This window comes from Petaurus breviceps, unplaced genomic scaffold (genome assembly GCF_028583685.1).
Source record: "Petaurus breviceps papuanus isolate PSGF00001 unplaced genomic scaffold, PetGlider_PUasm1.0 38, whole genome shotgun sequence".
Lineage (NCBI taxonomy): Eukaryota > Metazoa > Chordata > Mammalia > Diprotodontia > Petauridae > Petaurus > Petaurus breviceps.
Window position 1 is genome coordinate 76,118,911 of NW_027186304.1, and position 12,147 is coordinate 76,131,057.

The following is a 12,147-nucleotide window of genomic DNA, read 5'->3' on the forward strand; positions in this document are numbered from 1 at the left end:
TTTAAAAAAGGGAAGGGAGAGGTTCAAATAAGATCTAGCTGCCTGTTAAAGACATTTACCAAGGGAAGAGGGCTAATAAACATTAATTTTCATTTCTGTCTCTGTAGTACCTCTTCTAGGTTGGTGTATAAAGTGACAGATTCAAAATACCTCTAATTCAGTAGAAAAAATATATGTTAAACTATCAGGTGGGAAAAAATTACTTTAAAAAAGTTACAAAATTTAACAAGATGTGAATAGAAATCAATAATGTTTATGTTCACAAAATACAAAAACCTCAATTATTTCACTTTTAGTTATGTTACCTTTTATTATTTTACAATATATTTCAAAAAAGAGAAAAGAAATGCCTTACAGATACCTTAACTGTTCTACAAGATCTGCAACACTGGAAAAAGAAGCATACTTTGAATTTAAACACACAAACATCAGAACTGTAATACCTACTTGTACTGAACCATTACTATCAAAGGGATGTCATTATTTAACAAGGAGATGTAATGCAAAATAAAAGGCAAACAGTTGTTAATACAGAAAAGTAAACTTTGCATTCATGGCTACAAAAAGGATGATTTAAAAAAAAAACAACACATCTGGTATTGTAACATTCTAGGCAGCAAGTTGTATTACATGTTTAAAGCAATACATGCTCCTCAAAGCTTGTATTTTCAGCCTGTGCGTGTCACCTGAATCAAAGACTAGATACACTTAAAAAAAACACCCCACAAACAACTAGTCTGCAACTATGTCCCTCACTCCTCCAGAAAGCCACAATTCAAATGAATGAATTTCAGACTTTCATTAGTGGTATTAATTTCACAATAATTTTCCTCTCATAATGCTGAAAGTTTTTTATTGTTAGAGGTGAATAGGAAGAAGAAGACTTTCAGGCTAAATTTCCACTGTAGTTCCAAGTATTAAGAGTTGCAAATGTTGCCAGAAAAAGAACATCTCCAACCTTCAACACGAAGGTGTTGGTTTTAATCACAACAGCACTGAAGTCTGTCAGTCATATTCCCGAGAGTGCTGTTCTCAGTTTCCAAATAGTTTAGAAGCTTAATTAAGCATTGTGCACACGTTTTACATCATATTTACAGAAATGAAACAAAACAAATCTTACCTTCGCCAAAATTGTTTTTAAAATTGACTGGATATGATGAGACAAGATTAAAGGGCCAAAGACCTTCTTCAACAAAAGCTACTTTTGTCTACAAATGATAACTGTTTGGATTCTTCCCTCACTCCCTCCCCCCTCAACCCTACCCTGTATAATACCCACTGCTGCATGTGCATGAGAAATTCCAAAGAGGTGATTTAAGGAAAAATCTACTGAATGGACACCTGTCAAGCAACTGATGCTTAAGTCCAGAATCTAATGCAGGGGCACTGGGGCATAATAGGCATTCCTTTCATTGTGTTGTTTTTCAAGTTCATATCAGTTTTGAACTACTGCTATTTCTTTAAGTAGGAGATAATGTACAATTACAAACTAAAGCCTATAAGCCATTTCCTGCTTAAGGTAAGACTATAGTGGACATCATTTGAACAAATTATAACTTTCCAGATCTAATTCGAGCCTGACTAAACAGCAGTCAATGCCAACTACATGCCATAACACACAGTTGAATATTCTTTGAAAGCAGTATAACCAACAACACAATCACAGTTTCTTCTACTAAATTAATTGTCAATCATACAAAATACCAATGTTTTGGGGGTAACAAAATAATTTAAAATGTATTCTAGGGATTATTGTGTTCAAATAGATAAATTCTAATACATAAAATGCTACAGAAAAATACGCTTTTGCAAAGACGGTTGGCAAAAACAAAAGGAGTGGGAAAAGGGTAAAGAATAAACATATATATTTCCTCTGGCTTCCTGGTAAAGAGTAACAAAACCAACATCCTTCATTAGAAACAAGGAAACCCGCCCGCCCTCCCCTCCCCCGCCAGTCACACCTCTCACCTCTCCCTCCCCCCAAAAAAAGGTTTACTGATTCAGGTACAGCTTGGGATAAAAAGAATTACCCTGCAAACAAAGTCCTGAGACTTGAGTTGAGAATTTGTCTAATCACATGTTGCATGTGAAGAAAAATTTAAAGCTGCATATGCACAAAAGTTTGGTTTTAATAGTGGACCCATATATGTATATTTTTTAAGTGAGGCAACAAAACATAGGAAAACAAAACGAAGGAATACCCTCCACAAACAAAGCAATTCCATCTGAGGCCTCTGTCCCTTTAACCACCTGACAGGTTAAATGTCCAATAAAATGTAAAATGCAGCATACATAATTGTGTAATCTAAAAACTTTTCATGATAACTTATTGCAAATTGCACTTGACAGTTCACCACACCAATGTAAAACTGGCCCCTTGTTGGTTCATACAGTCCTTGAGCCTCAAATTTAAGTCACCAATAAAAGGAACGGGATAAAAAGTTTGCAGCTGTGCTCAACCAGCTGGCTCCACCTTCCGGATGTGACCCAACTCGAGACACTGCTTTATCTTGTTCCTTTATAGGACTCTCATCCTCAGGCAGATAATCAGGTAGGTCTGTATTCTGTTCTACTTCTACAGGAGTATCTTGGAATGGGACCAGCATCTAATAAATAGAAAATGTAAAAAGAAAAAAATCAACATGACTGAATTATGTGATTTAAAATTATTCATTAGGAATGTTTATTTTATTTCCACACTCTTAAAAAATTACCACATTAAATTATAGTCATATCTATTATTTAAAGCCTATAAAATTAACATAAAAAGTACAAGTACAGTACCACTGATAATATGGGGTCATCACAGAACCAAAGAATATAACTGACAGAAACAATATAATATAAACCGTTTATTTTATAGATGAAAAACAGAGATCTGAATAAGTAATGTAACTTAACTAAAACTACAGAAATTTTGTTATTTAGAAAACGGCAAGTGAATAGAGCACAGGCCCTGGAATCAGGAGGAACTGGGTTCGGATCTGACTTCAAAACTTAACAAACACAAAAACAAATAGCCATGTGACCTTGGGCAAGTCACTTAACCCCAACTGCCTTCCAAAAAGCAAAAAACAAAACAACAACAACAAAAACATTGGCAGTCAAGCTCTAACTAGAACCTTAGCCTCAACAATTTGGTTTCACTACACCAGGCTGTCTCACAGTGAGACAAAAAGGGCAGTGAATGAAACCGAGTCCAGCAGCCTGTCAGCCTGAACTGGAAAGAACCGAAATCAGAACTTGCTGGTTTCTATCTCCTAAAGTCCAGGGGCAAAGCCCTCTTTGTCTACCCAAAGCCATAGTGGTGCTGCTCCAGTAGGTGGCTGCTGCTATAAAAAAGGGATGCTCCTGGCTGGCCTCTGGTGAACTCCAACAGCCTGTGGGCAACTACTGGGGGCACAATGCGCCTCCACCCAGCACACAATGGGAGCAGCAGCAGCACAACGCCAGCCGGCTTTCAACAGGAAAGGCAAAAGCTGACTTAGGTAATCATCATCCTCCAGCTTCACATCAGTTTACAGGAGCAAACACGAAGGAGTATGTACGTACAGTGGTAAGAAACCCGTCCCAGAAACACATAAATGCAGAACTCCTACTGACGTTTCCCCTTCTACTTCTCCTAACAAGACCAGGCTCCAACATTTTAAAAGGAATTCACAGACACAGATGTCACATAAAGTCTGAAAACTCAGCCACAGATGATGTAAAGACAGGTAAGACTCCATCTCTGGAGAAGCCCTCCTTACATCTATATTCTTTCACTCTTAAGAAATCTGCGTTATTTGAAGCTTTATTTGTGCTGGAAATACAGAAACTCACTGGCTGTAAGGAACCCTGAAAAGGATCAAAATATGACAGAGATTTAAATTCAGACAGTGTCTTACTTCTTCTCCTGTTTCACTTTTCACAACTTGCTGTGCTTTCATAACTTTGGTTGATGCTATTGCTGTTGCCAAAGCCTAGATCAAGATGAAACAAACAAAAAAAAGAAATATATTTAGTGGTGATTTTGCAACTGACAGTTTTTAAAGGCTTCAGAACTGATTAACAAAATCAGTTAAAAAGCAAGACTGTACTCAGTGAGTAAGAGCACCAGCCCCAGTGTTGGGATGACCTGGGATTGAATCCAGGCTCAGACACTTAGCACCCACCCAGAAACACCTGGCCATGTAACCTTGAGCAAGTTACTTAACCCCAGTTGCTTTAAAAAAAAAAAAAAAGCAAGACTGTAACAAAAGTAATATGGTTAGCAGCAGAACTTTTGGAAACTGATGATGGAAATCTAATACAGGCTTGGCCCTAAGTAAGGCACTATTGCCTGTAAAAAGCCTGCATTCTGTCAGGGGAGAAAACATGTACATAAATAAGTCTATACAAAATAAATACAAAGTGAATTTGGGGGAAGAGGACACCAGCCACTGGGGAGAACAGAAAAGGCTTCATGCATATGTTACTTGAGCAGATCCTGGAAGGAAGGGGCAGGGGTGGGGCTGTACTGCATTTCACGCAAGGGGAAGCAACAAGACAAGGCCACGAGTGAGAGCATGAGCATCAGGATTGCAGGACAGTCAGTATGTGGGAAAGGGAGGGATGTGGAATGTAACTGGAAAGGTAAAGAACCAGGCTGCTTAGGGCTTTAAAAGCTAAACAGCAGACGTTTTACTTTATCCTAGAGGCAATAGGGAATTATTAGAGTTCACTGGATACTAGAGGCACTTGGTCAGACTTGCACTCTAGAGAAAAATCACTTTGGAAGCTAAGTAAAGAATGGCCCTAGAGAAAAGAGAGACTTGGGGTAGGAAAACCAATTTAAAGGCTACTGCCAACAGTCTAGCTGAAAGGTTATCAAGGCCTGACCTAGGGCAGGAGGTTCACTATAAGAGTAAAGATGAATGTAAGAGACTTTGTAAAGGTAGAAATCACAAGGTTTGGCAACTACTTAGGTGTGTGGAATGATGGAAGTAAAAAATAACAAGGTTGTGAACCTGGTGACTGGAAGGATGGATGTGCTCTAGTCAACAACAGGAAAGTTTGGAAAGGATGTGGGTTTGGTAAAAGAGAAGCCCAGTTCTAAGAATGCTGATTATTTCAAATCACCTACCTCTGCCTTCAAATCTGAACGGATTCGTACAACACATCTCTGAACAGCCATTTGAAATGTAAAACTAATAACTCCTTTAATTTTCAACAAGGCCTCTTCACAAAGATTTCTCCGAGACTGAAAAAAATGAAAAAATAATTAAACCAAAGAGAAGAACACTTAAAGGGAAAAAATTCTCAATGGCACAGTGAATGAGTTATTCTACTCTGCAAATAAAAGAAATAAATATGCTCCTACTTATGTACCAACATTTAGTTTTGAAGGGAATCCTATGAAAAAGTCGGGCAATTTTTATAGCAATCTAAGAGTTAACCAAATGGAAATAAGTACAAATGAAGAGTAGAAAAAAGTGCTCAAAAGCAGAAAATGTATTTTCCCCCATATGATCAGTGAATAGAATTGGCTAACTGACTAGAGTTAGCACTAAAAGAGCAGCTTGCATTTAAATGTTCAAACTGTTTCTTAACAATCTTGGGATTTGAAATGACTAAAAGAATCGAAGCATATTTGTTAAAATGCTTCATCTGTGGTAGTACACTCTCAGAAGTCAGCAATTACCTCCTTCGTGATAAAGCTAATGGCTTGTTCTGACTTATTCCTCGAACTTTTCAGTATCTGACAGCCTTAATCAGCAATTGCTCTCTGAAGTTCTTGTCTACCATAGTTTCTGTGACATCACATTCTACTGATTTTGATCTGACAAATGGCTTCCTCTTCCTACCCTCTAACTACAGTCTCTCCAAGACTCACTCCTTAGCTCCTTGTTCCCTTTAGCCTTTCTAATTCAATTTTGTTTTTTTTAATTAATTAATTTGTTTACTTTTAGTTTACAAGATTCAGTTCCACAATCCCTTGAGTTTCAAATTTTCTCCCCTCCCCCCAGCCCATGGAGGCATGCAATCAAATATAGGATCTGCAAATACCTTTACATCAGACATTAGTCAGATTGTAAAGAAGGATTATAACTGATGGAATGAACAATGAGAAAGAGGAAACAAAAAACAAGAAAAAGAAAGAGAGCTGGTAGTTTGCTTCAATCTGCATTCAAACTCTATAGTTCTTTCTCTGGATGTGGACATCTCTTTCCATCATTAGTCTTTTGGAGTTGTCTTACAACCGTGCATTGCTGAGAAGGGCCCAGTCTATCAAAGCTGGTTGTCACACATACGTTGTGTCTGTAATTGTGTACAAATTACTCCTGGTTCTGCTCTTCTCACTCAACATCAGTTTGTATAAGCCTCTCCAGGTAAATATGAAATCCATCTGCTCCTCATTTCTTATAGCACAAGAGTATTCCATTACATTTGTATCTATACCACAACTTGTTTAACCATTCCCCTTGATGGGCATCCCCTTGATTTCCAATTCTTTGCCACCACAAAAAGAGCTGCTGTATATAACTTTTATACGGGGCCTCTTCCCACTTGCACGATCTCTTTGGGATACAACCCTAGAAGTGGTATTGCTGGGTCAAAGGGTATGCACTTATTTATAGCCCTTTGGGCACAGTTCCAGATTGCTCTCCAGAATGGCTCAAACAGTTCACAACTCCACCAACAATGAATTAGTGTTCCAATTTGTCCACATCCTCTCCAGCATTTATCATTTTCCTGTTTTGTCATCTTAGTCAATCTGACTGGTGAGATGTAGTACCTCAGAGTTGTTTTGATTTGCATTTCTCTAATCAATAATAATTTAGAGCATTTTTTCATATGTTTACAGATATCTTTAATTTCTTCCTCTGAAAACTGCCTGTTCATATCCTTTGACCATCTATCAATTGGGGAATAACTTGTATCCTTTCTAATTGTGAAAGTCAATTCATTCTCATTCCTTATGTGGATGACTCCCAAATGTATACCTCTTTCATGCTGTATAGCCAAGTCAGCTACTAAGACAAGGCATTTTTTTCCTATGAAATAACATTCGGTCCCTTCCTTTTCAATCTGTTACTGTCTTCTCCCCTCCACAACCAAACACACAGAATATAACAGCAAGCAGGTATTTAGGGTACTGTATCCATATTCAGGATCATTAAGGAAAATATCAGATACAGCTATTACCTATGTGTGAACAAATAGTACCTAGTCTTTATTAGTCCACAAGATTTCAATTCAAGTATTTTTTACAAGGGGAAAGTCAACCAAGGTGTACAGTCATATGCTTATTTGTCCCTCCAAGCCATGGAACTTGGAAATTTAATCACAATTTGACTTACTTTAAAGACAGGTTTGTTGTCAGACCTCACTTAGTCACTACTATCTTGTTGGATTCAGTAAAACATCTCGGTTATCCACTACTCTCAATGTTTTTTACTCCTGAATAGCACTAAAGTCTCTGAAAGCTTATTATTTCCTAAGGGAGAGACTCTGGTATAATTGTAAAGAGCCGAACAGCTACATTCTATTTTGATTTAGATAAATAAAAGCTAATAATCTCCATTTCAGAAAACCTGTCTGCTTTTTTTCTTTATCACTGATAAGCTCATTATACAAACAACATCCAACTACCATGATATATTTCTACTGTTAAATTCAAAAGCCAAAACAGGTTTCTTTGATAAATGCTATAAAAATGCCTAAACATTTCCTATACTACCAATTAAATCTGAGTAGGATGAACATGTAAATTAGAGCAGGCTAAATAGCATTCAGTTTATCCTTTCCTATGGGATAATTCAGTATTTATAGCAACTTCACTTCATTTTATTAACATGGGATACTTTTTCTATGTGTTCAACCACCTTCTCAGATAAATGGGAATAATGTTACCACTCACGATTAAGACAAAAATTTTAGCTTTATTTTTAAATAAAACACCTAGGGCTGAGAGAGTGATAGTGCTAACTTGCACAAATGCAAACTTATAAATATATATACTTAGAGTCTACTATGCTTAAGATATTATGCTAAATGTTGTAGAGGACACCAAGGTGAATAAGAAGACCTACCCTGACTTCAAGAAGCTTTCAAGTTCATAGGAAGCTAAAAAATGTATACAACTTAAAACAAAATAACGTCATTCTATTAATGGATGTGGCTACACACATACATTTCTGTTGGTTGACTGAATGACTATATTCTCTCCTTGTTGGTCTTATAATACACTATAATATGAAGAATGTTGCTTCTGTAGTTACTTCTGTTCATTTTACTTTGGGCTATTATGTATTTTTCAAAGGATATTACCTCTTACATGTATCTTCCATTTAACTGCCACTACAAACAATCATATTCTAAGTTGAATTATAGCACTACACACTTAAGCTACTAGCTATCCATCCTTCGTTTTAAGGAGGACCAATGACATCACCTAGTGATGTGTTCACTTGTGTGTGAATTGGATATACGTGAGGCAGAGTTCCACAAAGTCACCAGCCTTACTCTCCCTTCCAGAGTGATCAAAGTGCAGTGGCAGGCAAAAGTCAAGACACTGGTGATGGTCTGGGATGCAGTGGATGACCTTGGCATCTGATGTCTGACCAAGCTCAAAGTGCTCCACAGCACCTGCTTCAGCTGTCTTCATGGCCACTGGAACAAACTTTTCTTCTCTGCTCTTCTGCACAGGAAGTCTTTACATGTTTGGGATAGATACTGCCCTAACTCACCAACAGGTTTGAGGCCTACTGGTTACCCTGGGGTTTCCAGGGAGGACCAGTACCTTTGGGGAGGGCTTACTGAGCCTATTCATATTCACCTTTCATCCAACTCTCACATGTGGTTCCAAGAAGTTGTAGCATATGCAACAGTCACATCCCAGTAAAACCGTGTAGGTAGCACCCAATCAGGTTGAAGATAACACACAAGCTAAATTTAGCCAAACACAAAAATTTCTTTTTAAATGTTCTTAATGACTTGCAAAAACATATGGTTATATTCCAGGTACTGAGGTCTATGGTTCTATTATATAAACTATGTAAATACATTAACATACTTTTTGAAAGAGAGTAGAGAATAACTTAATAATAACTTTTAAAATTCAAACAATAAAGAGCTTTCAGTAGTTGGAATGCAGGAAAAAATGGGATTCAGAGGCACTTGCCTCATCTCATATTATCAACAGTGTCACTTCCTTCAATCAACATACTACTATTTATCTGCCTTTCAGGAAATTGTTGGCTTACACAAATACTCTCAGAAAATACCAGTTCCAGCAGATGATAAAAAAAAGTACTCTTCTGTGACAGACCACCCCCACCCCATCCCCATTCCTTATAATGCAGTCCAACTCTTGAGATATAATTCCAACCCCCCCAGCCCCCCCCCGTCACTTTATTTCCCCATTTACCTCAAAGATCTCCTCCCTGAGTCCATAACCTCCAACTCCCCAGGTTCCAATTGCCCCCAGGAGCTTTTCCCTCTCACCAGAGGCAGAAGTAGTGGTTTCTTCAAGCACCAAACTCCCACAGATAGCACAAGATACTCAAGTCCCTTCACAGAACATCTCTCTTCACCCACAAAAGCATTCATGAGTGGAGCCCCCTCCCATCACCAAACCAAAACTTCCCTACTTTTTTCGTCCCTTTTCACCCATTCTTCTGCTCTCTCCTCTTCCTGAGAGACCACAGGAATCACCTCCACTGCACTGCTGGCCCAAAGTTTGACCTAGACATATCATATACTCCTCATCTCCTCTCCCCTTTCAAGTAATCTTTTCATTTTGTAATTTAGTCCCACACACACAAAAAAAGATTCACTTGTAGGTTGGATACCTCCAGGATCAGCCCATAACTTTTCGGGCCCACCTCTCTACCACTACCTCCACCTAACTTCCAGCCTCACACCTATTGTCCTTGTGTACAGTTAGAAAGAAGTCTCTTACTGGTCTCTCTGCTGTCAATTTGTTGCTGTTGCTGTCCTTGGCTATTGCACTTGTTCACCTCTTCATTTCTGTTTTCTGGGGTGTTCAAGAAGAAAATAATCTCTTCAGGTCTGTTTTTTTTTTCCTTAAGAATGTTTTAAACATCTCTATTATTGAACTTCTATCTTTTTTCATTTATACTTAAGCTCAGTTTTGCAATGTAGGTCACTTTGGGATGTATCTTGCATTCTACTGCTCTTCAGAACACATTACCACGAGGCCTGGAAGGCAGCAGCTGCGAAGAGGCAGGCCCGGAAGGCAGGCAGTGGCCACACAGAGGCAGCAGCCATGCAGAGGCAGGCCAGGAGGAGGCCTGATCAACTTGGGGGGGGGGGCAGGGCGGCAAGTTGTCCCACCAACCACAAGGGCCACAACCAGGCCTATCACCAAAGGGCTGGGACTGGAAAGAGCAAGGTAAGAACCAAATGCAGGGCCCCTGTCTGGGACAGCAAATATTCCTGGGACTACCACGCCATAGCCCAAAAATTTTTTGAAAAAACCCCTATCAGGACCTTCAAGGATGGCAGTGAACACCTCCAGCTCCAACCCCTCCCCTGACCCTGAAAACACAGTAACTACTGCCCCAGGGCAAAACCCTCAACAGTAAAGAGTAAAGGCTTAGTTAGGAACCCTAGAGGAAGGGCTTGGCTAGGGCCCTGCCTCAAAATGGGTAGAAAGCAGATCACAAAGACTCTGGAGTCCTACTATCCTCAGAGGAAGAACCAAACTCAAGAGGGAGACATTGTGGACTCCACACCCACAGCTGAAACATCAACAGAGAATGGGTCCCAAGCACAGAAAGGTCTCTTAGATGAACTGAAAAGGAACTCTGAAAACCAAATGAGAGAGATAGAAGACAAAATGAATAATTCTTTTAAAATCAAAATTGCAGAATTAGAAAAACATTATAATGAAGAAAACAGCTCCTTAAAAAGAAAAGTGTATGATATGGAAAAGGAGCTCCAAGAACTAACCAAGGAAAATGATTTGCTAAAAACTAGAATCAAACAAATTGAAACAAATAATTCTATGAGGAACCAAGAATTAGGCAAACAAAACAACAAGAATGGAAAATTAGAAAAAGAGGTAAAATATCTCAATGGAAAAATAACAGACCTAGAAAACAGATGCAGGAGAGATAATCTGAGAATCATAGGCCTACCAGAAAATCATGATGAAAAAATGAGCCTGGACAACATTCTCCAAGAGCTCATTAAGGAAAATTGTCCTATCTCAGGGCAATATCTATCTAGTATCTCACTAGAACCTGAGGGTAAAATAGAAATCAAGAGAATCCACTGGACACCTCCTGAAAGAGATCCCAAACTGAAAAGTCCTCCAAATGTTGTGGCCAAACTCAAGAACTACCAGGTAAAAGAGAAAATACTTCAAGTGGCCAGAAAGAAATAATTCAAATACCAAGGGTCCACAGTGAGGATCGCACAGGATTTGGCAGCCTCTACACTGAAAGATCAGAGGCAGTGGAACACAATTTTCTGGAAGGTAAAAGAGCTCGGATTACAACCCAGGATCACCTACCCAGCAAGACTAAGCATATTCTTCCAGGCAAAGAGATGATCGATCATTCAACGATATAACACATTTCCAGACCTTCCTGATGAAAAAGCCAGAGCTCAAAGGAAAATTCAACCTCCAATTATGAGATGCAAGAGTGACATAGAAAGGTAAACAAGGAAAACACACACACACACAGAAACACACACACACACACACACACACACCCTGCTATTTGAAAAGAGCAAACTTTTTAAAGACAAGTAGAGGGTATGAGTATAAAATACACAAAATGACAACTAAAAAAAATCTTATTAAGGGCTACAAAGGGACTGCAATGGAAGAAGAGGAATGAATGAAACGGAAAAGGGTAAATTATGCCACACAAAAAGGCATAAAAACAATATAGCAGAACAAAAGAAGGGAGGGAGATGAGTATTATATGAGCTTTTCCCTCATTGGTTCTGGTGCAAGGAGGGAGTAACAACCAGTTAAGCATAGGACTCTATGGAGAAACGCAAAAAAGTATCATTTTAGAGGGAAAGAGGGGAGGGAGAGGAGCTTCGCATGAGATTTGTTCCTGTCACTCGATGCAAAGAAGAAATAACATACTTCATTAAGCATAAAAATATCCTACAGGCAGGAGGGGGGAAGGGCTACGAAAGGGG

The 12,147-nt window shown here is 38.7% G+C and overlaps 1 protein-coding gene across 1 annotated transcript in view; it reads right to left on the reverse strand.

Moving 5' to 3' along the window:
• Window positions 1-233: 233 nt before the first annotated feature.
• Window positions 234-12,147, reverse strand: part of ARMC1 (armadillo repeat containing 1) — a 94,087-nt gene continuing 82,173 nt past the window's right edge. The window contains exons 5-7 of the mRNA XM_069100024.1: window positions 5,105-5,221; window positions 3,888-3,962; window positions 234-2,606 (exon numbers count right to left, since the gene is read on the reverse strand). Of these exons, the coding sequence (XP_068956125.1) occupies window positions 2,415-2,606; window positions 3,888-3,962; window positions 5,105-5,221 (384 nt within the window). The 3' untranslated portion in view covers window positions 234-2,414. The remainder of the gene's footprint in view (window positions 2,607-3,887; window positions 3,963-5,104; window positions 5,222-12,147) is intronic.